The sequence below is a fragment of the Parus major genome, chromosome 6 (assembly GCF_001522545.3).
Source record: "Parus major isolate Abel chromosome 6, Parus_major1.1, whole genome shotgun sequence".
Taxonomy (NCBI): Eukaryota; Metazoa; Chordata; class Aves; order Passeriformes; family Paridae; genus Parus; species Parus major.
Window position 1 is genome coordinate 22,791,146 of NC_031775.1, and position 26,627 is coordinate 22,817,772.

Genomic DNA, 26,627 nt, shown 5'->3' on the forward strand with positions numbered 1-26,627 from the left:
GGACCAGCATAAAGTAATTACACAGTGTCCCTGGCTTGGACCCCTCAGGAGGGTGAGGATCTCCTGAGTCCTCTCCTTCAGCAAAGCCACCTTGCTGGGGCTGGGCAGCCCGCTGGCACAGCACTAACATGCTTCCTGTGGGATTTCAGGCATTTCCATTTCTGCAGTTGTTTTTTTATTTAGCACATACCTCAAAATTTTCCCCTGGTCTGAAAGCCTGCAGCAGCTCTCCTCCTTTGCTCCCAGCTCAGCAAATTACAGTCTACTAGTACAGCAGTCTTTAAAAAGATTGAAGAGAATGTATAAAGTAGCTTTTGCCTGCATATGTGGAACACAGATCATAAGGCAGCTGCTAGCAGCACTGCCCAGGTTTACTACATGTGCATCTTTTTCATCCCTTCCTTCTCCTGCCTGCTGGTCTTGGCCTAATTAAAACCATGTGCAGAGAGTCACACTCATTTGGAGGGTGAATGTTTACTCCTGCTACCAGACTTCTGAGATTGGCTTCATTACAGGATAATTTTGGAGAATTGTTTCTTTTATGAAAGCAAAACTTAGAGCAGTCATAGAATCAGAATTGTTTGGGGTATAATAGACCTCCAAAGATCATATAGTTCAAGCCTTGCTTTGCTTTTTGAGAACTTTTTTGCTTTTTGCTTGCTTTGCCTTGAGAACTAGGCTGTTCTCATGCCTTAGTGCCCCAATGTAAGGATAACAAACAGACATTCAAAAGGCCAGAACCCAATAGTGGTGTTTCTTTTATCTAAGGTAAAAAAGGTTCCTGTTCATTGATCCATACAAAATGGGCAGGAATATAAACCACTAGCCATGTTTCCATGGAAGACTTGAATGAAATGGTCTGAAGACACAGACTCTGCTCTGCTACATCCTCCCACAGGAGAAAAAATGTGCAAGGATGTTTCTGAAAGACAGGACAAGCCATTTAAGTTACTGCTGCAAGTCAAATCAAGAAGACTTTTTCTTCTTCTTCTTCTTTTTTAACTACAGTTCCCTTTTGAAGCTGTGCTTTATTTAAGACTCTCCATCCAGTCCAGATCTTGTGCATGACCCTCCTCCTCTCCACACCAGCATGTAGACTTGTTGCACTTCCCACTAGTGAAAGAACTCCCGTTGTCTGGAAGCAGAGAAGCTCCTTTAATCCCAAGATCCTGTCCCTGATTCCCCCACCCTCTTCTTATCTCCCCCTTCTGAAGGAAATTAAGTATTTGGCCACCATCACACCCCCACCCCCATTTGCATTGCAGGCATCTGAATAAATTACTTATATTTGCTGCTGTAGCATGACTGAGGCACAATAGAAAAAATATATTCTTAGCTGCATAAAACCAAGCACAGCAGTGGAACAGAAACCTACTTCAACACCATATCTTCCAGTTTCCCCCTATTCTCCCCCCATAGCCTCTTCCTTTCAGCAGGAACCATGGCCCAGGACTGGTTCAGCTCCAGACAAGAAGCTCTATTGGCAAAGTCAAATGCCCCCAGGAGGCTTCAGGAAGTTGCCTCTGGACTTGTGCTTAGAGTTTGGCTTTGGTTAAAGGGGTTCCTTACGGATCCCATTGGTGTGTGCAAGGGGAATGTGCACTGTGTACTCATTTATCAGTGCAGACATGTTCCTCAGCATCTCATGGAACGTGTCCACCATCTTCCTGTAAATGTCCCTGCGTAGCACAAAGGGACGGAAAAGGTTGAGAGGCTCAGCCCTCTGAAATATGATGGGGAAACCCAGCTCTGCTGGTATCTTCCCATTGCCAATAAAGAAGTGATAAAGCTTCTTTTCATGCAAACATTTCTCTAGGAATTTCAGCATGTCCTGAAGGCGGACCTCCAGCTTTTCTGGGGCCCAGTCCTGACTGGGACGTGCCTGCAGGAGATGCAGCAGCACTGTCTTCAGGTGGTAGTTGGTGAGCCCACTGGGACCTGTGAGGCTGCATTGCTTCCCATGGAGGAAGGAGAGGATCTGAAGGCAGCTGACGTGGCAGGCATTGGCAGGCAGTGTTTTGGAGACCAGCTGGATGAACCTCCTCTCATACACTGCAAAGGTGAGAAACCAGTGGGTGCTGGAGGGGGTGTCTGCTGCCAGGCTGCTCCGGGGAAAGTGGGAGATGAAGTAAACGTCAGAGTTCTCATACTGCACCACGGGGGTGAGGTTGAAGGCAATCGATTTCCCCGATTTAAATTTTATCTTCAGGGCTCCTGGTGAGTCCAGGAGGCTGAAGGAAAGGTCAAATTCATATTTGTGGGAGATTCTGTTCCAGGCCTTGGTGACAGCAATCTGGAACCACTTCATGACTTGGTTGGCATCCAGATATTGAGTATTTTTGAAACACAGGAGGTCTTCCATCTCACTGCTGGGCCTTGTACTACTGACCTGGCTATGGAGGAGGCACAGCATATCTTCCCCTAATTTAGTCTTGTCACAGATGCAACCCGTCGCATCCTCATCTGCCCTGCACACCTTGATAGTGCCATAACCTTGTTCATCTGGGGGAAAAGAGTCACCAGAGCACCAGGTCTGGCAGCAAAAGCAGTAAGGCTCTGGGGGGGCAAAAGGCACTATCAGATCACAGACGAAGGGTTTACGCACTCTCCAATTCTCATACATGCTCCCCACACCCATGCAATCTTCCACTTCCATGTCAGCATCCCGGTTACAAACACTCCTCAAGGCCTCCAGCAGGTCATCTGCAAAGCCTTCCACCATCTCCCGCATCCTGGCCATGTCTCCAGTGGTACCCAGGATACGCTTCTCGTAGAAGCTGGCCAAGACAGCCTTGTCGGGGAAGGCCACTCCTTTAAATGCCTTCCCCAGGACTGCCATGTCATCCTCTTCTCCTCCTATGTCCTGCCAATTCCCTTCCTGGAAATCCTGCCTCCAGAGCTCGATCAGCAGGAAGATGACCATGGAGAGGGCAGTCCACATATCCCATCGGACCTTTTCTTCTTTGCTTTCCTCCACTACCACTGCAGCCTTTTCCAGAGCCTTCTGTGTGGCTTCCTGGTCTGCGATTTCCTGCTCCAAGCGCAACTGCTCCAGCCGCAGGCTCTCCTCCCGCTCCTTCATCTTCTGGATGATTTCTTCTGTGTTCTCGGGGACGGTGCCATTCTCCTTAGGGAAGAAGAGCGGGTGGTTGACAATAGCTGTAATCACCAGTAGGCACACCCGGAAGAGTCCCACGGGCATCCCTGGAAGAGAAAGAAAGGTGAAATGACCCATGATTTGGAATATATTCCCTCAAGTGCAAAATTGAAAGAAACTCCCCACTGGAATAAGAATTTTAACATCCTTTCCAGCCCTGAAAAATATGCTTGAATCTAGAAACTACTAAGTGCACACCCATTTCTCCAAATTATCAACCAACTTCCCAAAGAGGCTTTATCAGATGATGGTGAGGATGAAAGTGGCTCTTATCAACTTGAACTCCGAAAAACAGAACTCTGAAGGAACTTCCTCTGCTGTCAACCCAGTGTGATGTTGTTGGGCACCATGGGAGGGCATGTCCTTACTTTGCCTCTCCTTTAAAATTCCATGGACAGAAAAGGAAAGAAAGAAGCAGGCAAAACCTCCCCAGATGTACATAAGCAGGACTGGAGATGGGCACTGCTTTCCCTCAACATAAAGCTAATATTTCAGATGTGGCAGTGGCATGGGCAGGTCTGTCCTGGCTACCTTCCATATTATGCGTGTCTGGGAACTCACACAGCCTGCCTGGATCAGGGCAAGCTTCACTGCCCCGCTGGTGAGGTGCATCTGGATGGGAACAAGCCTGCACTGTTTTGTGCTTCTAAGCAGGCAAAGTTCTTCCTGCCCTTCAGCACCATCAGGATCAGGCTGTGGCAAAACCTTCTGGCCCCCAGGATGCCTCATGATCACAGTTCCCAGAAAAAGAGCAGAGACTCTGCTAAAATGGAAAGGGTTTCCTTTAGCCCATTGGTTCTAAAAGCATCAGGTTGCTTATTTTTGGTGCTTACTACACTACTGACCTGTGGAGGACATTAGTGAACACTGTGGCTTAGACCTAAGCCATCTCCCCAAGCACCCCCTTAACAGCTGTGCTTGCAGCCAGCTCACTCCTATTTGCAGTGACCTCAACAAGGCTGTGAGCCACATCCTAGCCACGTGCCAGCAGCAGTCCCCTGTGTCACCCCTTGCACAGGCCCTTGGCATGACTGAGGCCACTACAGTGTTTTGGGGTGGCTTTGTGAGGTTCCTGGCTCTGCTGCTCCAGTCCTACATTTAATAAAGCTTTCTGTGCCATGGGGCTCACAGTGAAAGGATTTAATTCTCAACTTCCTGGCACATGGTCCCATTGCCAGGGTCTCTGCCTGATAGGGACCTCCCAGGGGGCTGGGCCAGGTGGAGCTCAGCCTAAAGCCTGGGCTGTTTCCTCCCAGCTGGCATTTCTGTTTCTGGAGGGCTGGCATCACTATCAAGAGCCCAAGTACCTGCTCAGAGTAGTACAATCTGAAGTTGTCACCCACTGCTGTGATGCTGGAAGCTCACCAGTCCCTCTTTCTAGCAAAATCACCTCTCAGACCTAGCACAGGGAGATCAGAAGGACAAGATGAACAAGCAGGGATATTTCTTCTTCCAGCTGGGAAATATTAGCACAGCTGCTTTAATGCCTCAAAAGTGCTTGAGAGAGAAGAGTTTCTGTTACAGAAATAAAGTCTATCAGTAACATACTTCATCAATCAGACCAGAAACTGCAATCTCATTCCTAAGTAATTCTGCTGTGGGAATGAAGCTGTTTCACAGAGAGCCAAGGCACTCTGTGTGCTCCAGGGGCTCAGGGCTGTAATTCCAACCTCCTGGAATAGCTCCTTCCTGGCTTGAACCCAGCATGTTTTGGTGCCACAGCAATCCTGCTGTCCCGGCATCTGGGCAAGAAGGAAAACATCTCTGGCAATCTCATTTATGCCTCCACAGGGCACACAATAAAGACAGATCCACCCCAGTGGACCTTGTTATCGTAACTGCACAACAAACTGCTGGTTTTGATTGCAGGAACCTGGATTTCCTCAATGTGAGCATTTACTGTACATGGGAATTGTATCCTTCAGCACACAATTATCTTTGCTTATGAGAGGGCTGGGACTGGAATAACAAGGGAAGGGAACAGGATTGAGATGCATTGTCCAAGCAGCAAGAAAATTCACACGGTGCTCAGGATAATGCTCCATGCCCCTCCCTGTGTAACATTTGCCAACTACCCTTTTGTTAGATCCCATGCACATGCATAGATGAATGTTCTTATGCAGACATTACCCTGGAAATAGTCTGTGGCCCTACCTTGTCCTTTTTTACATTTACATTAACTCTTTAATTCATCAGGCAATGAATTAAAGCTGAATTAATGCCCAAATCTGGGTGTTCCAGTTATTCTGTGAACTCCATGCCTGGGCACATTTTAAAAATAATCTGGGGTCGCCCAGGACTGCAAAGGGCTTTATCAGTTAGCTGGGGCAGGGCAGGAAGTGCTGGTAAGTTCCATTCCTTAGTGTTACGCTCTTGCAGACCACGTGTGCCTTCCAAGCTTAAAAATAACATGGCCAGGGGCCAGGTGCCTCCTTCTTGCAGCCTTGACCAGGATGACATCACTGCCCTGCTCTGCTAGACCACTGTCTCTGCAGATGAGGTATTTTACTGTTACCACATTCCTTCTAAGGCTGAAAGAAGTCAGCTTCCTTAGGAACTTCTTCCTCATGCCCAGCTGCCCATGGGCACACTGCTACCACAGGTTACCTGTCCCAGAGCTCTGCTAGCAGGAGGGACTGGGCAAGACATCCCCAAGTCCATCACTGGCTGGCTCAACTAAATTCACACTGGGTCTTACTGACATTCTAGGATACCCCAGCTCATTCTGCACAACCTTTTCCCTCAGCAAGTGCTACTTGCATCAGCCTCTGGAAACTGGATGTAACAAGATCTTCAGATTACTCTCATTTGCAAGCAGGATGTCTGTTTTCAGCCCAGAGCAAGTTCTGCTGGTCAAAACTGCCCTTTTGCTACTGCAGCTACTCACTCCAGATAATGATGCCAAACATTAACCTCAGTTAAGGCTTAAGGTTAATGCTGCTCAGTGACCAAAGTCAGTGAGGCCTGCCCTTGGCAGCAGCACGGGTGGTACAGGCAAAGCATTCCCACATCTCTCAGACACAGCTTTCCTGGCTAATAGGAGAGATTCAATAATACAGGTGAAACCTGTAGCACTGCCTGCTACAGTGCTCCAGCATTCCCCATAACAAAGGCTGCTCTTTTCCCTTGCTTTTAACTCCAGCCCAAGCTATTTAAGCCTGATAAAAATATTTATGCCTGCTCAGTCTGAGACAGCTTTTGTGTGGGGAAGAGGGAGAGAGTCCAAACCTTTCCAGGCTTGAGACTGGGAAAGAGAAATGGCAAATTTTCAGTCTATGCATCAAATTTAGCAACATTTCAAATATGGGAGAAAAAAATAAAAGGTATTCATAAGTTTTTTAAATAGTGAGTTCTCAAAGCAATCTGCAACCTTTTCCAAATTTCTCACCCTGACAATTTTTTCCCATTTAAAGTATAAACAAATTCGGACTCAGTAACAGGTTCACATCCTACCTACCTTCTGCAGACCCTCTTGTGGCAGTCCTGGGGCTCCAAAGACCCCCCAGAGGGTCCTGTGGTCACAGGCAGGCCACTCCTGCCAGCAGCCAAAGCAGCCCTTGCTCTGCTTCCTGGGCCAGGTGAGTTTACAGAGATCCCTTTTCTCCTGTGGGCACTAAGAGGGAAAGGTGCAGGGAGACCAAAGAAAGCTGCTTGGGAAATGAACAAGGGCCAGGGTATGTGAAATCTCACTGTCTTGATGTGAAGCTGTCTCTGCTCACTGCCCAGCATGTGATGCTACTTGTTCAAACCTGCCTCTGACACTAGATTTAGTTTCCTTCTGGGCTTTTCTGTGGCACTCAGAGCTATAGTGGCTAGGGGCTTCGCCAAGTTTAAGGTTAATGACCACTCTGCACAACCCTGGGAAGTGAGGGGGCAGACACCATCCCACCCTCCAGCTGGGAGTGAGGGCTCAGCAAGATCAAAAGAGCTGATCACTCTGCTGCCTGATTACAAACAATCAGCTGCATCCTGCTGCACTTGGTATGTTCAAAGGGTCCACCAAGAGCACCTGCAGCCCTCCACCCTCAGCTCCCAGGCAGGTTAGGTCTCATCCTCTCAAACCTGAAGCTGTCTCCCTAGCTGGAGGATCCTGACCAGGTCCAGAGCAGGTCCTGGATGATGCAGGAAGCCCCAAGAGAGGAAGGGGACAGACAATGCTGCTGTCATGCAGTTCAGGTTGGTGCCATGTAGCCACAAGCAGAAGGAGGCCAGCTCTCACCCCAGCAGCACGATTGCTGCACAATTTACTCATGTTTGGCTTGCCAGGAGTGCAGTTCCAGGTAGCACAGCATAAGGAAAGGGAAGCAGTACAGGAAGAAGCCTTCACAGAGCCAGGCAGCAGCAGCAGCTCTACCTTCAGTTTCTTCTCCTCTTCATTTGGGAGCATCACAGAGCTCATACAGGGTTTGTGTGGACCAGCCTGAAGCAGCTGCTTCCCTGTAGCAATGTGTGCTCTCCCCCTTCCCAAGCCACCCTGTCACAGGGGATTTCCCTGAGGAGCAGCAAAGTCCTCCATGGACATGATGGCTCAAAGTCATAACAATGTCCTGTCCCTTCCAGATAAATCTGCTTAATTTCTGATGTCCCTAAGCCTTCCTCACACCCTTTTCCATAGCAGCTTCAGAATCTTTTGCCTCCTGCTCAGCCTGACAAAGGAAAGAAAGGGATGGCAGCTTGCAGCTTGCCTCTGCAGGCTGCTCATGTGCCCTGAGCCCAGACAGCCCTGCACCTTCTCTGAAGACCAGAATGTTAATGAAGACTTCCTTTTCATTAACAATGTCTTTCTTTACTCAGGAGTTTCTCATGCAGCTTTATTTTTTCAGCCATTTAATTCCTCCAAATTTTGAATCACTGTAAGCAAAACATGCTCTGGCTGGTGTTCAGCAATAAACCAGGCAGTAGTGAGTTGAAGCTTTGATTCTTAAATTGGAAAAACCCAAGTCAAGCCACTGAGTGCAGTTCAGTATTACACTGGAACACGCCAAGACATCACTTACAACACACTCGATTGCTTCCTGCAATCTGGCTGACACAAAAGGCAATGAAGAGGTGGCTGCTACATTGTGTTTTGCTCTGGTAGGCTGCAAGAGAAGAGGCATTTCAAGTAGTTGATAGAAAATGCAGCTGGTTGGGAGGCTTTTTTCATTGAAAGCTGCCAAATTTTTGAAATTTTCATGGGAACAAGTATGATTTCTGAGTCTCTTATTGGTAAGGTCTTTGAGGTTTGGAAAGGACTCTGCTACTTGTTTTGGCTGCAGTGATTAACAGGTCAAACCAGGCACTGACCTGCAACTGGGGCTTTCTTACTGGGAAGCTGTGAACCTCAGTCTGAGGGGTTTCAGGCCCAGCCCAGACGTATTTCCTCATGGCTGAGCTTCTGGGAGCTCTGTGATTCCTTCTCTTGCCATACAACAGTGAAAAGATTACCTTTTGGCCCTTGAGTGTTTAGTCCGAAAAAAGATTCTGCTGCATTTATGAAGATCTAGTAAAGAATAAAAGTTTCCTGAAAGTCCTTAGCAATGCACCATTATCCTTCACCAATTTGCAAGTATCACTGCCACCTCTGCAGATATTCACAGACATGATCCAGCTGCCACTGAAAGAAATCATGGTTTCTCTTAGTGGGGACTACAAGCTCTGATTTGTAAGAAACTTGCACAATGACAGAGAAATGGGAATTACAGAGATGCATGTCAGTATTATTGTTACTGACAAAAACCTGGACAGATACAGCTTCTTAGACAACCCCACACCCACATAGCACAGCATATGCAGGACAGGCTCTTGCTCTCCCTTGTCCTGAGCACACAGTCAGCTGCAGCACACACAGCCCAGACAGGAAAATTAAGGGATAAAATCCAATACAGAGCCTGAGCAGCACCAACTTGTGCTGTTCTTTCAGCCCCTATGAATTAAGATGTGTGCTGGATATCAGTGAGATGAGATGTCAACTGGGACAGAACAGTGCCAGCCACAGCAGCTCTAACTCATGTTCTAACTTGTTTTTCAGCATTAAATTAATGCTACAGACAAAATACCAATTCCCAGCTGCCTGCACAATCACAGTTGGTTCAGCACAGACAGGTGGGATTGGGTTCTGTCTTTGGCTCTCTACCAAAACCTCAAGTGGGCAAGGACCAAATTCACCAATACCTGAGATGCAGGGGCCTGGATGTTGAGACTGGTAACACAACCACGTTTAAAAACAGGACAAGCCATCTGGCCTTCCTAGGACTACAGCAGTCAGGTATGGCAGAGCAACTGCCTTCCAAACCATGCCTGGAAGCCACACCCCAGGTTAGCTGCTTGGCCACAGCACAGCAGTTGGACAAGGCCACTTGCCTGATAGCTATTGTTCTGCTGTTTGACTGAGAACATTAGCCTTTCGTAATATCCGTGGACATCCTGTCCCAGGCCTGCTGCAGTGCCAACAGGGTCAGTTGTGCAGCCCGAGTCGGACATCCTGCCCAACAAGTCTGCCGTGGACTTTCGGAAACAGTACTTTCCTCTCAGGGGTCACCAGATCAGGTATTTCCAAGGAAATGCTGATGCTCATCCTGTGTACAGGACTAGATAGCCCTGCCTTCCCACAGGCAGATGGGTTTGGGGGGCATAAGCACGTGAAGGGCACTGACAGGGCTCTGGAAGCAGATACTGCTGTGCAGCCCCAGGTCCAAACAAGGGATTTTGTCAGCTTCTCTCCAAGCAGAGGAGTGCTTGACTGGCTCTAGAAAAGACAGGTAGTCTCTCTCTCCTGTCTTCCAGCCATGTACTGCCTTTGCCATCAGGAAGCTTTTTCTCAGGCCTTGTTAATTCTCCCTTGCTGAATTTGAACCCCCTAACATTCCACTGCCCACTGTGGGTACAAGTAGGATGGATTTTTAGTTTCCTTCTTGCAGCAGCAGTCAGGATGCTCAGAGTACTCCAGTCCTGCCTCAGCTTTCACTGTACACAAGTGCATTTACAAGCTTACATTGCCATAAAATCCCATGATCCCCCTTACCCCAAAGCCTAGAATAATTCTCCCCTTTCTGGCTCAAAGGGAGCTATTTGTCTTCTAGGGTTCTTTTCCAAAACCCAAAGAGATGTGGCACGTGTTAGATATTCAGTTTCATCAGCAAGTGGGGATTTATTGCACCCATTTCTAAGTCATTGTTTCTCTGTGCACATAGGTATGCCACTAATCAAAACACTAATCAAAACATGATCCTCTTCCTGCCCCAGAAGCCAGCAGCCACCATTAAAGGCAGCTTTAACAACTAATGAGTAACAGAGACACGTCATGTCCCCGAAGCACTCACTGTTTACTTCATGCAAGGCTGGACCCAAGAGAGGGTGCCCATGGAGACCAGGAGACACCAACAGCACGAGGAGTGTGTTACTCAGCATCCTGCTCATTGCCTGAATGCGTTTTTATTGCTTTTTGACTATGCAAGCCAGCTCAGCTCTTGTCAGCAACTGGAACATGTCTGTGTAGTGCCTTGGGTTCCCTCTGCTATGGCCAAGAAGGAGTTTTACAAATTGGAACGTGGTGTTGGCTGCAGGAGAGGCAGGAGGGCAAAGGTAGGAAGTGTGTCTGTGACTCCCACCCACATATTGAGCTGTTGTAGTGGGACCACAGCCAGGGACAGCTTGCCTTTCTAAGCCAAATACATTATACATTTTGTTTGGTTTTGTCTGTTAATCATGAGGAAAACAACTGGGGTAGACCAAAATTTTTGTGGGTCTTTCTTGTTTTTTTAAGAGGAGAAAAGACACAGGCAAAGGGAAAAAACCATTGCTTACCACCCTTACCAGCACCCTCCTCCTCCAACCCAACATGATGGGAGCCTGGGCAACAGTTGGTCATTCCCTTCCACAATCTTTCATCAGCACAGATCAGCAAGCATCCCTGCTGCTCCCCCAAAAACCTGATAGTGTCAACCACAATGGATGGAGCACTGTCACTGCACAGATCCTCTCTGGCCTCCACCTGGTGCTCATGCTGGGCCCTGCTCTGGCTGTCACCCCCTCAGCCACACAACAGCCCTTTGCACGAGGCAGCCATGGCTCATGGATCTGACCTGGCAGTCAGGGAGAGGTGGTGAGTACAGAAAGAGCAATTGCCAAGATGTTTGTTTAAATCTGCTCTGCTTTTCCCCACTTAACTCTCAGCAAGGTAGAAAAACCCCACACCAGTGTTGTTAAATCAGGTAGTGGTTACTCTGGCTCTCCTCATCCTGTGGTAAGCATATGCATCCTTGTACATTCAACTTAATTGTACACCCATTGCAACAAATGCTTTGGTATTAAAGTAATTGGTGGAAACATTATTAGAAAGTTGATTTCCCAGCAGGAATACAGCACTCCAGCACATGTAAGAAGAGCACATGTGGATATTGGCAGGGCTCAGACATGACTTGCAGAGTGATTAGGTTTTACTTGTGAAACTATGAAGACCCGTTTTAGTCATGAACAATGAGCACTTACATATTACAGACAGTAGAAAGCACAGTAGTTGCCAGACACTTCCACACTGAGATGCTGAACAAAAACACAGCAAAAAGAAATAATTATTGCAGGTTGGGAACTTGGCTGATCTGAGATGTTCTATTCCATCACAGTCTTGACTCAGTGACAAAGCCACACTCATAGGTCAGGAAACCTGCAGGCCCAAGTATCTGCTTAAACAGGACCCAAAACCACTGGATGGGATTGAAGGTTTCTGTGATATTGGACCATTGTTTTGCTAACTAGTCACTGCTGTTTGTATTCAAACAATGGGGAAAGAACTGTATTTAAAAGCTGGCTATTGTTACCAAAATGGTCACCACAGAAATCAAAAGCAATGTTTTGTTCCATTGCCTGAAATCCCAGCTTTTTTAGTTCTTTAAATGAAGTAAAAAACAAAACACAACCCAGCTGACTGTGAAGTCTCCTGCAGGGATGGGTAGAGGGTGTGGAAGGAAGAGAGAGTAAGAGCACTTTTACTGCATTGCCCCTCACCAGGATGACTCCCTGATCTAAGCAGAGACACTGTACATTGCACACAGCCTCTGAGGAAGAATCAAACCCTCTTACTTCACTACCTAGTGACTCTAGAAGAGATCAGGAGAAACGACACAAATGCTTTGGGAAGCAGGAATCCCAGTCTTGGCTCACTTGCCATAAACCTAACAACTGCCAAGGCGGACGCATGCACACAAATATGTTGGCTGCAGAGTACTTCTGGCTAATCCTGTTCTTCAAAATGAGTTTGAATAAATAAAAAACAGCAGAAAAAAGCAAAGTCATACAAGAAAACAAACTGCCCCACTTCCGTACAATATTTCCATGAAGCTCATCCTTTCAGCACCCATGGCCACCAACCCAGAGCCCAAGGGAATGACTCAGAAACAGCCTATGGCCACACACACCCACATTTAATAATTTTCATGTGCTCCCTGTTCAGCCCCCTCTTCTAATCAAGGAAAGGAAACATCTCTAAGCTCTCTGTTTTGCTGAAGAATTTGTAAAATGAATGCTGGGAAGAAACACTCTAAAAATACTCAAGGGGAAAGGAGCGATGTAACTTGCAGTGCTGCAGCAGCAGTATCAAACACACATATTAAGGTTGTGAAGCCACGTGGTTTTCATTTGGGATGTGTGGGGTGAACACATACGGTTGCTTTCTTCATACCATAAGCACAACAAAGGCAGGCTTTGTTTGAGAGCCAAGGAACAGCCTCTCGGCTCACTTAAAGGCTAAGTTACAACGTCATGGGAACTGTGAGTCATAGCTGTGGGGCCCCTGCTGACAGACACAAAACCCCTCTGCTGCAGCAGACCAGGAGCTCAGCAAGGAGCAAAGCCTCCAGCTTCACATGGGAGACCCAAAGCGTCCAGGACAAGCAGCAAATACAAGCTGAGAGCTGAGAGCACGTGTTGTGGATGACTTAGCACACAAACACATCCCTTTCAGCTGACATTTCTTCCTGTAACTCTGTCAGAGTGAGACCATAACCCTACACCTATTCCAAGAGCACAACACAGCTATGAGTCAACAGGAAGGTGGGATAAACATCATCCAAGCACATTCAGACCATCTTTTGATTTTGGCTGCAGAAGAGCATGGCCATGATTCTTAGACTGAACATAGCCAGCTCACTAGGTGGGACCACACTAGAGCTCTGTCTGTAAGTCACCAACTGTGACAGATAATTTGTGTCATTGTGTGTTACAGGAAGGGAGGGTCAACTGGTGGATTACAGCTACCAAAACAGACATCCCTTCCATTCTTGCCCCTACAAGACTGGAAGATAAGGGTAATTTTTAATTACCATGAATAAGTGGCAATCTGCAGTGCTGAGGTGTCTGTGCTGCTGAACTTCAAGTATTTTTCCTCACATTTCCCATAGTCCTAAGGTATTTGGCTGCTAAATCCCCAGAGGCCTTTAGAAATCAAATTCTCCTCTGAAACCAGTAGCAGTAAGGCACCTGAACATCCAGGAGGAAATAGATTAGGATCGAAGCGTTCTGGGTGCAGATGCAGAAGAACAAGCCGCTCTGAGAAGCATTATAATGTGATTATCAAGTGTGACATTTTAAGCTGGAGAACATCTCCTTAGGTCTGCCTCTGGTATGTGTTAACACTCTACAAGAGCTTAAAAAATAGGAGGAAAAAGAGGTCTGAAAAAGCAATAGAGTTTCTTCCCTCTGCCTACATGCGTGACTTACACTGTGCCTGGATGACTTCTGGCAAGTCTGTTTACTTTATTCTGAAAAGCTTCCACCAAACCTCTGCCTCCCAAGGTAGTCTAAGCTACTGCTTAGTTGCCCCTACCTGCAGGAAAGTCTCCTTATCACTGGATGTGCTTTCTCCAAAACAAGCTGTTTGGATCCCTGCTGGGATCCTGGCACAGAGAGGTGATATCTTGTCTTAGGGAGCTACTTCACCTCCTTGCAGACAGCGTGGGAACCATTTGCTCCCACTCCTCAGCTCACCACTCATCACCAAACCTTCTGCAGTTTGGAAGAGATGAAAGCCAGGCACTCTCAAGCCCATTTACATTGTTTTTTCTGTGTTTTATCACAAACTCTACCTTTTCAACTGAAGGCACCCACCATCCCCAGAGGCAACCCAGGGAAAGATGAATTGCTTACACAGGTGGGTCAGCTGACACCTTATAACTCATGTTCCTTTTCCTGCTCAGGCACAAGAACCTTCTCTACGTGCTCTTCCCCTGGTTTCAAAAGTGAAGGAACAGTAACAGTTTTCCTTTGCCAGGCAACCAGAATAATCCTATGAGTTGGAGACTGTGCCTAACTGGGCTTAAATCCTGCAACAGCTGGCTGTAATGGTCCTCATCCTTGCCAACACCATGCTTGGTTTTTCTGAGCCACATACATGGCAGTGGGATGCATCAGATATTTTCAGTATAACTGCTGAAAAAGCATCTCTGCCTTGAGGCAAATAATGTGCTAGATCAGCCAGAAAAACCTGCCTCTGGAGGAGGGATAATAATGAAAGATGGTGAATGGAAAGGAAAAAGAGAAAGAGCTTCATTTACACACAGGAGAATGGCAGTGGGCCAACTCTCACAGCTTTGATCAAGGCTGGCTGGAGGAGCATGCCAGGGAACTCTCTGAGCTGAGCTTGTCTAGAGCAGAGCAGAGCAGATGTTTGAACTCTGTGATGGGAAAAAGGGGACAGACACCACCCAACACAGATCCAGAATAAATAACTAAAAAAAAAAAAATAAAAAAAAAATCATGTGGTGTTCATGAGCTAACAGGTACTCAGAGCTGTAGCAGGACATTGTGGCAGCCAGGACTGCTGCTCTGGCTGCTCCCTCTGTCATCAGCTCCAGTTCTTGCCCTCCCACCACTGCTACCCATAGAGCCTCCTGTCACACACTCACAGAGCAGCACTGCCAGACATCTTGGTTTCACCCAGTTCTCCTTCCAGTGTGTTTTTAGGGGTTTTCATACAAGGATGAAAACTCTACACATCGCTGGCTTGTGAAAGCACTATTTCCCTTTATCTGCCTCTGCTGTCGCCCTTGATCATCTCAAAGTTGTCCAGGCACTTCCAGGCATCTGCTCTCCCTCTAACACACAGAAAGAGGGGAATTCCAGTACTTCCCCAGTCTGGGTAAGGTACTTCTGAAAAGTTCTCCATGGCAGCAGAAAATGCATCAGTAGCTGATGTCAGCAAAGCTTTGGACCCTTTGGTTCCCTCCTGCCATCACTCTCTGCAGTGATGCATCCCAACTTTACCAAGTAGTCAGATAAGAACAACTTCATACTGAAAGTCCAAAAGAGAGGCTTTTAACACTGATCTTCCATACTAAAGCCATTTCCGAATTAAACCTTCACAACATTGATACTTTTGCTTTGCAAGAAGCTGTCTGAATCTCACTGCTGGGAACATTTCTAAAATATGAGCCACACCAATTTCCTTTCAGCATTTCTACTGCAAGGCTCAAGATGTCCTACTGAGAGCCCATCAAGAAGCTTTTTTAAATCACATCAAATCTGGAAGGAAGAATGACCCCTGGAGCACTTACCTGCTACACAGCTTTGCAGGTGCTCATTAAACTTTGCATTACTGCTATCACCCTGATGCAGAGAAGACTAAATTCAGTCACCCGCCACTGAAGCACAGCCAGGAAGTCTGCAAAACACAAAGAGAATGAATGAGGAAGTGCAGGCAGAAGATGGGTACATAATGAAGTTATCTAAATTACAGATTGATTAAAAGAGAGATTAACTCACCCCCTTACCTAATAAAATGATCATAAAAGCTCGAAAGACCAGAAATAATCAGTTTGAGCTGATCAGGGAAGAGTTGAAATGCCGCTTCTCCCATGGGAAAGTGCATAGATCACACCGTGGGTCTCTCAGCCTTGTAGATGTGTCAGCAAGCAAGGACCTCCCTCCTCTGACTCCATCCTCACCCACCAGCACTCTTCTTTTAAAATGGATTAGTGTCAAATGAGCAGCTGCATAAGTGCAAGGGCTGGGACAGTTTTGTCTGGGATTGGTTTGTCTAGAAAAGGCATCTAGCTGCTGTAAGCAGCTTGTAAGGTAGAAATACTTGCTTGGGGAGTTGGGTTTACAGAGCTAATGGGAGAAACAGAAAACAGAAGAGGCAGGAAGCAAGTGTAAGCGCACAGGAAGATGTGAAACAGAACCGCAAAAGATAAACTACAATATTTTAGGATAGAGAAGTGAAGAAATTTTATATGCAACAGGAAACAAAGGCCCCCAACCAGAAAGAGAAGACTCAACAAGCTGGTTGCAAGCAGACAACAGACACATTACCCAGCTGTGCATAAATGGGCTGGGGAGGAGGAATGCACCACCCTCATTTCCAGCTACCACCACTTCAAACCTTCCCACTGTCTTCATCCAAAGCCTCATGAGTGGGCTGAGTGTGGGCTGAGCTGAGCTTTAAGCCCATTTTAAGGGCTCAGCATTAGGTTGATACATCCTTGCTCTCTTGAACTCCTTCAATTCACCTCCCTCCTCCTACATACCTGCTTTGGCCAGACTGTGTGCACAGTTTCACTTCTCTATTTCCATCTTCCACTGTGAGACCAGATTGAGCAAATGCGCTCTACCCAGCCCTCCCATCTTGCAGGGCTGCTGATGCCTCTGCTCAACCAGTGCCACAACAGCAGCAGCAGCAGCAGCAGCACAGACTGCTGAACACAGGAGAAAGACACCCCAAGCCCCAAAGGTCTGGATCTGCACTGTAATATCTCAGTGGATATTTGTAAACCCTCAGGGCCCGCAATGTCTGGTTTCATGGTGGCTCAGGGCCAGTGAGGTAGAGCAGGTGTGTCTGCTTAGAGGAAAGGAGCTATTAAATGCTGGGCAGGAATTGCTGCTATGGGACATACAATTCACTTGTTAAGATAATTTTAAATCTCAAAAGTTAGGATCTCCCTCAACTATGTTTATAGATGTTGGAGAGACCTTGACTGAACTTTATCAGTACTGGAAGACTGCAATGATGTCTCTTCAGAACCTCCAAGCTGAACAACTCTTCCAGCCAGTTTTCACTGGAGAGATGCTGCAATCCTCTGATCCTCTTTGTGGCCTCTTTTGTACCAGCTCCAAGAGTTTCATGTCCTTCCTGTGCTGAGAACCCCAGAGATGGATGCAGCACTGTGGGTAGAGTCTCAGCAGAGTGGAGTTGAGGGGCAGAATCCCCTCCCTTGACCTGCTACCCATGCTGCTTTGGATGCAGGCCAGAACACGTTTGGCTTTCTGGGCTATGGGCACACATTGCTGCATTGGTCCAGTTTTTCTTTCAGAGAGACCCCAAGACATTCTCCACAGGGCTGCTCTCAATGAGTTCTCCCAGTCTGTTCTCATATCTGGGGCTGCCCCAAACCAGGTGCAGCATCTTGCACTTGGCCTTGCGGAACTTTGCGAAATTCTTGTGGGCCCACCTCTCAAGCTTGTCCAGGTCTCCCTGGATGCCACCCCTTCCCTCTGTTGTGCCAACAGCACCACTCAGCTGTGTGCCACTTGATCTGACTATGCCACTGACACAGGTATTAAAGAGCACCAGTCCCACAGAGACACCACTGACTCACTCACACAGCCCATGACCACAACTCTCTGGATGTGTCCATCCATCCAGATCCTTATCCACTGAACCCTTCCAATTAATTTCTCTCCAATTTGGAGATGAGGATATCACATGAAATCATGTTAAAGGTCTTACAGAAGTCTAGGTAAATTACATCAATGTCTTCCCTTGCCAAACATTACAGTCACTCCATCATAGGCCAGCAGATTGGTCAGGCACGATTTGCCCTCAGTGAAGCCATGCTGGCTACCTCAAATCACCTTTGTCTTGCATAAACCTTCTTAACCCTGCTTCCATAAGGAAGACTGAGCAACCCAACAAAAAAGCACAGTGTTTGTTTTGAGTCAGCCCTACATGAGAGCCTCCTCTTCTGGACAGAAATGAAAGCTGTCCCTGCTCCAGTGAAGCTCAGTGGCTGATCTGGCCTTCAGGTCATGGCAGTAAAACCTGTTTGTTTTGCTGCTGGTCAAGGTTGGCTCAGCCAACTTTGCATGGCCCACGTGTATGTGTAAGTATAACCAAGCTAAATAAAGAGCCCTGCTGCAGCTACACCCCAGGCCAGCTCTCCATCCCTCAAGCTGTTTGAAGGTTGGCCACCTGCCTCCCTGCCCACTCCAAGGAGTGAGCAGGCAGAAGGTTTTGCTTACACAGCTGAGCCCACATCCCTGCAAAACCTGGAATTCATTGCTGGGCACATGACAGTGCTGCCCAGTGCACACCCTGGCCACGCTCTCTCCCTCCAGCCTGGAAACCAGAGTCTCTACCTCTCTCCGCCACCCAACAATTACAAGTGTCGATGGAAAATATGCAGCCTGGCAGCAAATCTGCTTCTTCCCCAGTATAAACGGATTGTAATAACACTTGGGAGAGAAAAAGCTGGCCCACCCAACAGTCCATTTTAAAGGGGATCTAAAGGAACAAGCCAAAAACTTTTTTCAGCTTCCTTTTCCATTGTACCATTGCTATGGATTGCAATTGCAGTTGCACAGAGCAGAGCGAGCAGGACAGGACAGCAGGGAGACTCATGTAGGCTCTTCATGGAGCTCATATACTGTTTTAATTCATTTGCAGGCAAGCCCCAAGATACTGAAACCACAGTCAACAGGTAGTTGCAAAAGCCAAACTAAAATTGTCCTTTGGAAAACCATACAGTTTTACTTAAAAAACAAACTCAGAAATTAGTGAGGTCAGCTTGTGAAATACCAGTGTTAGGTTTCTGTGGATCAGATTCCTTTCCCATGTTAGTCATTGCCATGCAAGAAGAATTACAAGCACTGGCATCCCTCTGAGGCATCATGCAGACACACAAGAGCCCTTATTGCCATGGATAGCACCAACAAAAATAACAAAAGGGGAGCAGGACATGCAGCTTTTGGCTGCCATAGTCAAGAGATGGCCCAAAACAATTACTCAGAAAAATCAAATTTCTCAGTCCCTGACTAGGTCTATTTGACTTGAGGGTGGAAAGTAGTGTTATTTAAAAAAAAAAAAAAAAAAAAGAAAAAAAAAAGAAGTAATGCTCCAAGCAACAAGAAGAGGAAGACAGGTAGGTGAGGGGCCACCACCTGAGCTTTTGATAAACATGTTCAGTGCCTTCAGTGTGCACAGGTCACTTCTTCCTTGCAGATGCCACTGGTGTGAACACAGATACATTAATGAGTCCTGTACACACAAGTCATGCAAGCAAAAAATTGTGTCATCTACAGCTGGGAGCCAAGAAACCCTCAGGGTTGGTCCCAGTACTTACACTGGTTCTCTGAATTTGGGAAATCAATTCACCTCTCTCCACATCTGTGGCAAACACACTTAATACGTGCAGTTCCCATGTGAGAGCAGCATGAAGCAGCTACTGTGCTGAAAACAAAGTTGAAGAGAAGGCTTGAAGTTTTTATTCCTAATTTCTATACTCTAATTTTGTTTGAGGACTGAGAGAACCCCTTTCACTTATACTAAGGAGAATCTGATTTTAAAAACAGATGCCTATGAAGGTAGCCAGAATCACTTTAGTTAGAACTGCAGAAGAGCATTATCATCATCACCAAACCACTCACAAACCACCAAATCACTCACACAACACAATATGCTGCACTACAGCAGCTCTCTGTCCAAGTGCTGCTTTCACGGCAGCTCAAGTCCTTGCCTGGCAGCTCATGGCAAACACTCGTGCCTGAAGGAGATGCACTGGGTATGGGCAAGGCCTACAGCATTTATTAAAGCACATATTAATAGTAATGTTCGCTTAGAGACACTGCTCATCTTGCCTGACCACGTAAGAGATGCCTCCTATTTTCCTGAAGGATTTTAGCACAGCAGTTCCCAAGAGAACTGCTTCAGTGGGAGACTGCCAAGCTGAAGATTCAAAGGCCAGTAAGGCTTGTGTTCTGCACATCAGTTTTAGAGTCCATTGTCTTCCAGTGTCACAGTCCTGGCTCACTCTGGTTTGAGCTACAAATACCTGCCGGCCACCTTCAGAAATATGCCTACACACATGAAGAGCAGCTCTACTGAAAGTATCCCTCCAGCTCTGCTGAAAGCTTCATTCCTTCTCTCTGTGCTCTTTAGAGAGATGTTGTGTATCTCAGAAAAAAGAAAGAAATTTTAAACGCACGCCGCGTTAACCCTGAACAGGCAGCGAGACTCAATGATGCATTTCGCATGGACTGTACATGTCCGAGGTCAGCGCTGGCCCCCGGACACCACGGGCTGTGTCAGCAGCGAAGGGCGATGGCCGAGAGGTCTCTGTTCACTCGGCTCGGTCCCGCCGAGTCCCCGAGGGGCTGTGGCCGCTCTCCCGCCGCCTCCGGCTCCTGCCCGGGCTGCAGGGAGAGGGATGCCCAAAGCCCTGTAGGAACTTTGGCGGGCGTAATTCCCCGTCCCAGGGGCCCGACCCTGCCTGTGCCCCGGTACCCACCGAGACGGAGAACGCGCACAACACAAAAGTTACCCCGTCAAGAGAACCCGGGGACAGCCACCCCAACGCGACCCGCCGCGGGCAGCCCGCGCCGCCGCTCGGTCCCGACCCGCGTCCCCCTGAGCGCCGGGCGCGCTCCGGCTCCCCGCGGCCCCGGACAGACTCACCGGGCCGGGCCGGGCCGGGCCGGGTCGGCGGCCCCGCTCCCGGGGCTCGGCGCTCACCGGCGCTGTCGGCGCGGCGGCGGCTCCGCGCTGCGAGGGGCAGGAGCCCGCCCCGCCCGGCCTGCTGTGCCGCTCCTTGCTTTGTTGTTCCTCTCCTCCTTCAAACCACCCCCGGCAGCCCTAGGAGCCGAGCCGTGCCCCGGCGGGCGGCAGAGAGCTGTCTGATCTCCTGCTCGGCTCCCCCATTAGCTTCAGAGATGGTGTTGGGCCGAGGGCACGGCGGACGGAGAGGAAATGCGCTCATCTTGCCTCTCGGATGTATTCTGACCTCCTGGTGGTCGTGCCCGAAAGTCAGGAAAGCAGCTGAAACACGGAACCTCGTGTACTGTTCTTATCAAAGCAAAGGAGTAGATCTCGGAAGTGCTGACCCATTTTCGTGCTCCAAGCTGGCACAAGTAGGAACCTGTGGAGCTGCTAACATCCTCCCCCAGAAGTTGCCCAGAAGTGGTACTAGCTCCTCTGGAGTCATCGTGTATCCTGAGTTGGAAGGGACCCACAGGGTCAGCTCCTGGCCCTGCACAGGACAGTCACACCATGTGCCTGACAGTTTGTCCAAACGCCTTTTGAATTCTGATAGGCTTGGTCCTTGTAGGGGTCCTTGTAGGGAACTGAGACACAGCAAATGTTAGCTAGTGATCGAGGCCACAGTAAAGGATTTTTGAGTGTTTTCGAACACTACCCTCATTCTAGCATTCAAGGCCATCTTCTTGTATCTCTCACAGAAATAAGATTTCTCAACAGCTCTCAGTTTCACAGGAAACTTAAGTGCATGAGCACAGTAATATCTATGTATTTTGGGGAACAATGTTGTACCCCTCCTCTTTCCACAGCATTGGAACAACTGGTTTATATTACTACTGCTCTGGCATGTTGCATGTTCTCCACCACCACTGCTTTGATTATTTTTTTTAAGCTCAGATGGTGGACATGTGCAGCAGTGGGTAACAGTCTGTGTTTTATGTTGCACTAAGACTTTGTGCTATCATGAAGGCACCAGGCAAATGTGGTCGACAGATTTATTCTGAAGCTGGCTAACTCCTGAGTGATAACTAGGACTGTTAAGTCATCATGTTCTTCTTATTTCCTGAAGCGCTTATCAAATTAAGTAACGGTTTTAGTGTTGTTCCAAGGGTTTGTGTTTGTAATTGTGTGTACAGGCATAATTTCCTCAGTGTCCAAATCAAGTTTATTCAGTTTTATTAGCAATCTGGGTGTTATTAGTACATTCCTTCCTCATATGCCCTAATCTATGGAAATATCTCTAGCAAGAGCAGTGCTGGAATCTCCCTGCTCCTCTGCTGCAGGACCCAGCCTGTCTGGTGCATTGTTTATTTCCCCTGGGAACTTCGCAGCAGCAGGAGGAGAGAAGGCAGCTCCTTTGCCTGGATCGTAGCTATTCATCACCTAAGCCAGAAGAAAACATCTATTAAATATCACCCACATAAATCCCAATAAGGTAGTAATTACTGATTCTGAACGTCTATCTGTATGGATATACACACTGGACAGTACAAATCACTATAGGTTACAGTGGCTATAATTTATATGTATCTGCAAAATTTCTCTGGGATACAGGGAAAAGACCTGAACATTTTTCACAGGAAAGCTCACATCTCAACAGAGTGTGAGATGTGAGAATCACCATCCTAGATTCGGGACCTACTTTCTGTGCCACCTAAGATGGTATAAAATTATTATAACAATATAATACACATAAATGGAAAACTCAAACCAAGACACATTCATTTGATTTGTGTTAGGGGGCTTTTGATGCAGTTCAGCAGTCTGAAAGAGGGAAAGCTAGAAGCAACTGACAACTCTAGGATATGATTCATTGTTTGAGTATTGCTGCACTGCAGAAGGCTTGAGATCATTATCTTGCTAAAGGTAGTAATTTATTTGATAATGAGCCAAGCTCCGCTAACTTACTCACATGCTGGGCAGGACCTGAAGCTGCAAGCAGTGGAATAACAGTACCATAGTTCTTCACACACTGGGACTTAACTTGAGGCTCTGTGACATGGCTCCTACTGCAGCAGAAATTAGATATAATAATGTTATTTCTAAAATGGACTCTAAGATCCCATCAGCAGGTGCAGGACAAGAGCAGGATTTGGGCTGAGAGTCAAACTTTAGGTACATTTGTCAGCTGCTTTCAGATATGTTAGATGATTGAGATCTTATTCTTTCCACTAGTTTTCTAATTCATTACAAAACCGTCAATAGTTCCTTAAACTATTAGAAATAGTAAATAAAAAAAATGAAAGAATACCGGAGACAATTTCCAGCTTGGAGTACACAGAGGGATTTTGTTAACACTTCATACAGAGAAAGCAGGAGTGATAATCTTGCACTTGTCAGGCCTTGCTGGGGTGCACCCTTGTGTAAGCCTGAAGAAGACTGCAGCAGGACAGTGCTTTAGTAGGCATAGCAGGAGCAGATCAAGGGGAGAAGGGAGTGGAGGACTCCCACCCATGGACATTTCACACTTCCTGGATATCATGCAAGGACCTCTGCAGGGAGATAGGATCACCTCCTCACAGCTCACCATACGGTGTCCTCCTCTACCCCCTACACGTCACCTTATAAACATTTTAAATCTCTGTGATTTCTCCACTCTTCTCTGGGTATTAAGATCTTTTCTAACAGCATCTTCCTTTCAGAGGAGTCAGGTGTCAAATAGTGAAAGATGCCTGACAAATTTTTCATTTAGGGAAAGACTTGGTAGCTGAGAATTAAAGGCTGAAGAATAAAATGTGAGTGGAACGGGAATATGATATTAGGGTCTGGATTCTGCTGCTGGGACCAAAAGGCTGTTGGAAAGCTAATGAGCACACAATGACTCTATACGTATTTGAAACTAATTTTTAAATAGACCCAAATGTTCCCGATTGGGAAGACAGCCATGGGTCAGAACTGTAAGCAGGTAATGGAAGACATTGATTGAAGAAACCTCAGAGCTCTGCAGGGAGAAGTGTATTTATGTTACCTTGCAGGTTTTCCTTTATAGCCTTTCCAGTGATTCATGATGCTGGGCAACTAGGATGGGAGGGGTTTCCTCTATCAGACCATTCCTTCACATATATAGGAAGAAAAGTCCCCATCTCACTCTCAAAAGCTGAAAGCCAGACTTGTAGCATAGACCATAACACTGGTGACGGTAAGAGCCCACAGTGGGCAGTGCTGGTGATGGGGATCTGCAGAGCATTGCTTTCATCCAGCAGTCTTGGAGAATTCCTGTGTTTAGCTTGGAGGAGGGTAGAAGAGAGGAATTTTCTAACAAGCATGGCATGCCATAGTAATCCCAGTTGAAGAGCTGGGAGGAAAAACTGGGATGGAAAACTTCTCTGCAGTTTCAAAGCATACCAGCAAGTTCAACTTAGTTTCAGGATTATTGAATTAATTTTAGTTACTTTCCATAACTCTCATCTATTTTATTTTTTATGTAGAGCATGTAATTGTATATTATACACAGACCACTTGACAGCTTTAGCTTAACAGAACTAACCAAGGTCTATATTTGGGTGTTTCTATTAATTGAAACATTGCTATGATTTAACTTCTTATGAAAATGGTAATGTTTCCTCTCTTGAGATCATTAGCTCAACTCTAGTGCCAAGCATGATCAAACATGATCTCTTACTATTGAGATCTGTTGCATCATCTTTATGAACAAAGTAGAAAGTCTCAATCCAATTTAAACTGAATAACCGTTCTTGTTATAAAACTACCATTGTTTGAAAATAACAGGTGGAGAGGACATTCAAAAAGAATATAGTAAAACTATCAGTTAGATAAGTAATTGAAAACCATATAACATTTCCTTGTCACTGGAAAAAAAGCTTTTTCAGTAAGCTCTTGTTCCTTTGAAAACTGCAAAACTGATGTAATTCTGAGAAGGCAATCTGGTTTGCAGGGCACATCCCAGGATGTCAGCTCACTGACAATGCCTGCAGCATCTCTGCTCCTTGGGGCCATAAGGCTTTGCTGGATTTCCAGACTGCTGCAGAAATCACAAGACTTGCAGTTAGATTAAGTAATGTTTATGTAACATATTTGTAATGCACGTCAAACAATAATTTAATATTAGCAAATTGTTAGATAAATTTTGCTTTCCTTAGCCGTAGTTTTCCATTGATGATGTTATCTGAGCAAACGGAGCAAAGGCGAATTGAGATGCAGACCTCATGCAGGAGCATCATGCGTTCCGGCACCGCTCCATCCCATCCCGGCTGTAGCGGGATGTGTGTAAGCCGTGTCGGGGCAGTTGTGCGGACACCGCGGTGCGGTGCTGCCGCCTCCCGACGCCTCCTGACAGCAGCGGGACTGGGAGGATCCCCTTCAACCCCTGCGCCTTCCTTCTTCAGTTCATCCTCTCCTTGCCGGCCACACACCACAAGATTCCTTTCACACTTTCCAGAAGGCACGTACTGTCGTGGTTCTTCCCCAAGTGGCTTACATACTCCTGGGTCACTTTATGATGAGATTTTACTTTATTATTTATTTATCTGCAGGACCTCACAAATCCGTACATTCAGGAAGTCATGCCTTATCATTTCCTGCCACTACAGTTTAAAACATGCCTTAAATTAACTGCATGAAGGTTGTGACCTCACATAAATCAGTGAGCAAACATTTCTTCTCTAGTAACCTTTTCTGCATGCACACCAACACAACCCACTGATGCAAAACTCTCTTTTATGCAGCTGGTGAGACAGGTGATTCTGCTTATTTACCATAAAGTGCATGTGTCTCTTGAACAAAGACATTCAGGGAAATAAATAACAATTTTTTCAATGATCTGAAACTTTCTAGGTCTGGCTTGTCCTTGCTGTTAATAGAGATTTATTTGTTTTTATTTAAGGTATTTTTTTTCTCTAATTAGCAGAAAGGTTTTTGCAGAGCTGGGAACATATGCTCATCTTAAAAGGGAGAGTTAGAAAGTGATCTCACTCGAAGAGCTCCAGAGGTTCTCTCTGTGACATGAGTGCATCATTTATAGCCATGACAGTCACAGCACCATTGCAGGAGGGCAGATGTGGTTATTTACACTTCACTGATGGATCTTAAGCAGAGGGAATTTTAAGTGGCTGGTCCTGAGCTTGTAAATTCTTGCTAAGGTCAGAAACCCAGGTGTTCTCTTGAGTGTCAGTGCAGCTCCTTGTTTGTGAAGCCATTGAGGCATTCTCTTGTTGGTAATATAATTTGTTGCAGAATTAATTCCATGTGAATATTTGAATCTTCACAGTCACACAGATTTGTGCCCTGGATGCACTTCCTATGAGCTATGAGTTGTGATGTTTTAAGGCTTTTTAAAAAAATAGGCTTTTGCATGAGTTATCATGTACTCCTAACACTCACCCCACTATGTCTGCTCTGCATTTAGAGATGCAGCTACCACGGGGGTGAACTTGGAGAATTTGGAGATGAGTTCAGTGCAAATGGAAGTTGTCATGAAGACCAGTCTATACAGTCACACACGGTCTCAGAGGACATGACAGATCATGAGGGGTTTGAAAAACATCAGTAAAAAAACGTAAGAGTAGAATCATAGAATAGTTTGGGTTGGGAGGGGCCTTTACAGGCTTTCTAGTCCAGGCCCATGCAGTGAACAGGGACATTTTCAACTAGACCAGGAAGCTCATGGGAATGTCTTAATAAATGGCTATAATTTTTAGACACATTTATGCTGTTCCCTTCAAGCACAACCATGAACCTGAAGCCCAAACATGATTATCTCCTTTCTACTCCTGTTCTGTTTTTAAGGACATA

The 26,627-nt window shown here is 46.6% G+C and overlaps 1 protein-coding gene across 4 annotated transcripts; it reads right to left on the minus strand.

Moving 5' to 3' along the window:
* Positions 1-740: 740 nt before the first annotated feature.
* Positions 741-20,819, minus strand: ITPRIP (inositol 1,4,5-trisphosphate receptor interacting protein). Of its 4 annotated transcripts, none has more exons than XM_015632784.3 (3): positions 20,799-20,819; positions 15,685-15,791; positions 741-3,204 (listed from the first exon to the last, which is right to left on the minus strand). In XM_015632784.3, exon 3 carries the CDS (start codon positions 3,200-3,202, stop codon positions 1,553-1,555), a length of 1,650 nt encoding a protein of 549 aa, XP_015488270.1. In that variant the 5' UTR covers positions 3,203-3,204; positions 15,685-15,791; positions 20,799-20,819; the 3' UTR covers positions 741-1,552. The 4 variants fall into 4 exon arrangements, with proteins under 4 accessions (XP_015488270.1, XP_015488271.1, XP_015488269.1 ...); XM_015632785.2 differs by lacking the exon at positions 20,799-20,819 and adding an exon at positions 19,468-20,357; XM_015632783.2 differs by lacking the exon at positions 20,799-20,819 and adding an exon at positions 15,901-20,357.
* Between the last annotated feature and the right edge of the window lie 5,808 nt (positions 20,820-26,627).

Coding starts and splice junctions, on each gene's coding strand:
- ITPRIP (XM_015632784.3), bottom strand. CDS start 3,202: ATGCCCGTGGGACTCTTCCGGGTGTGCCTACTGGTGATTACAGCTATT.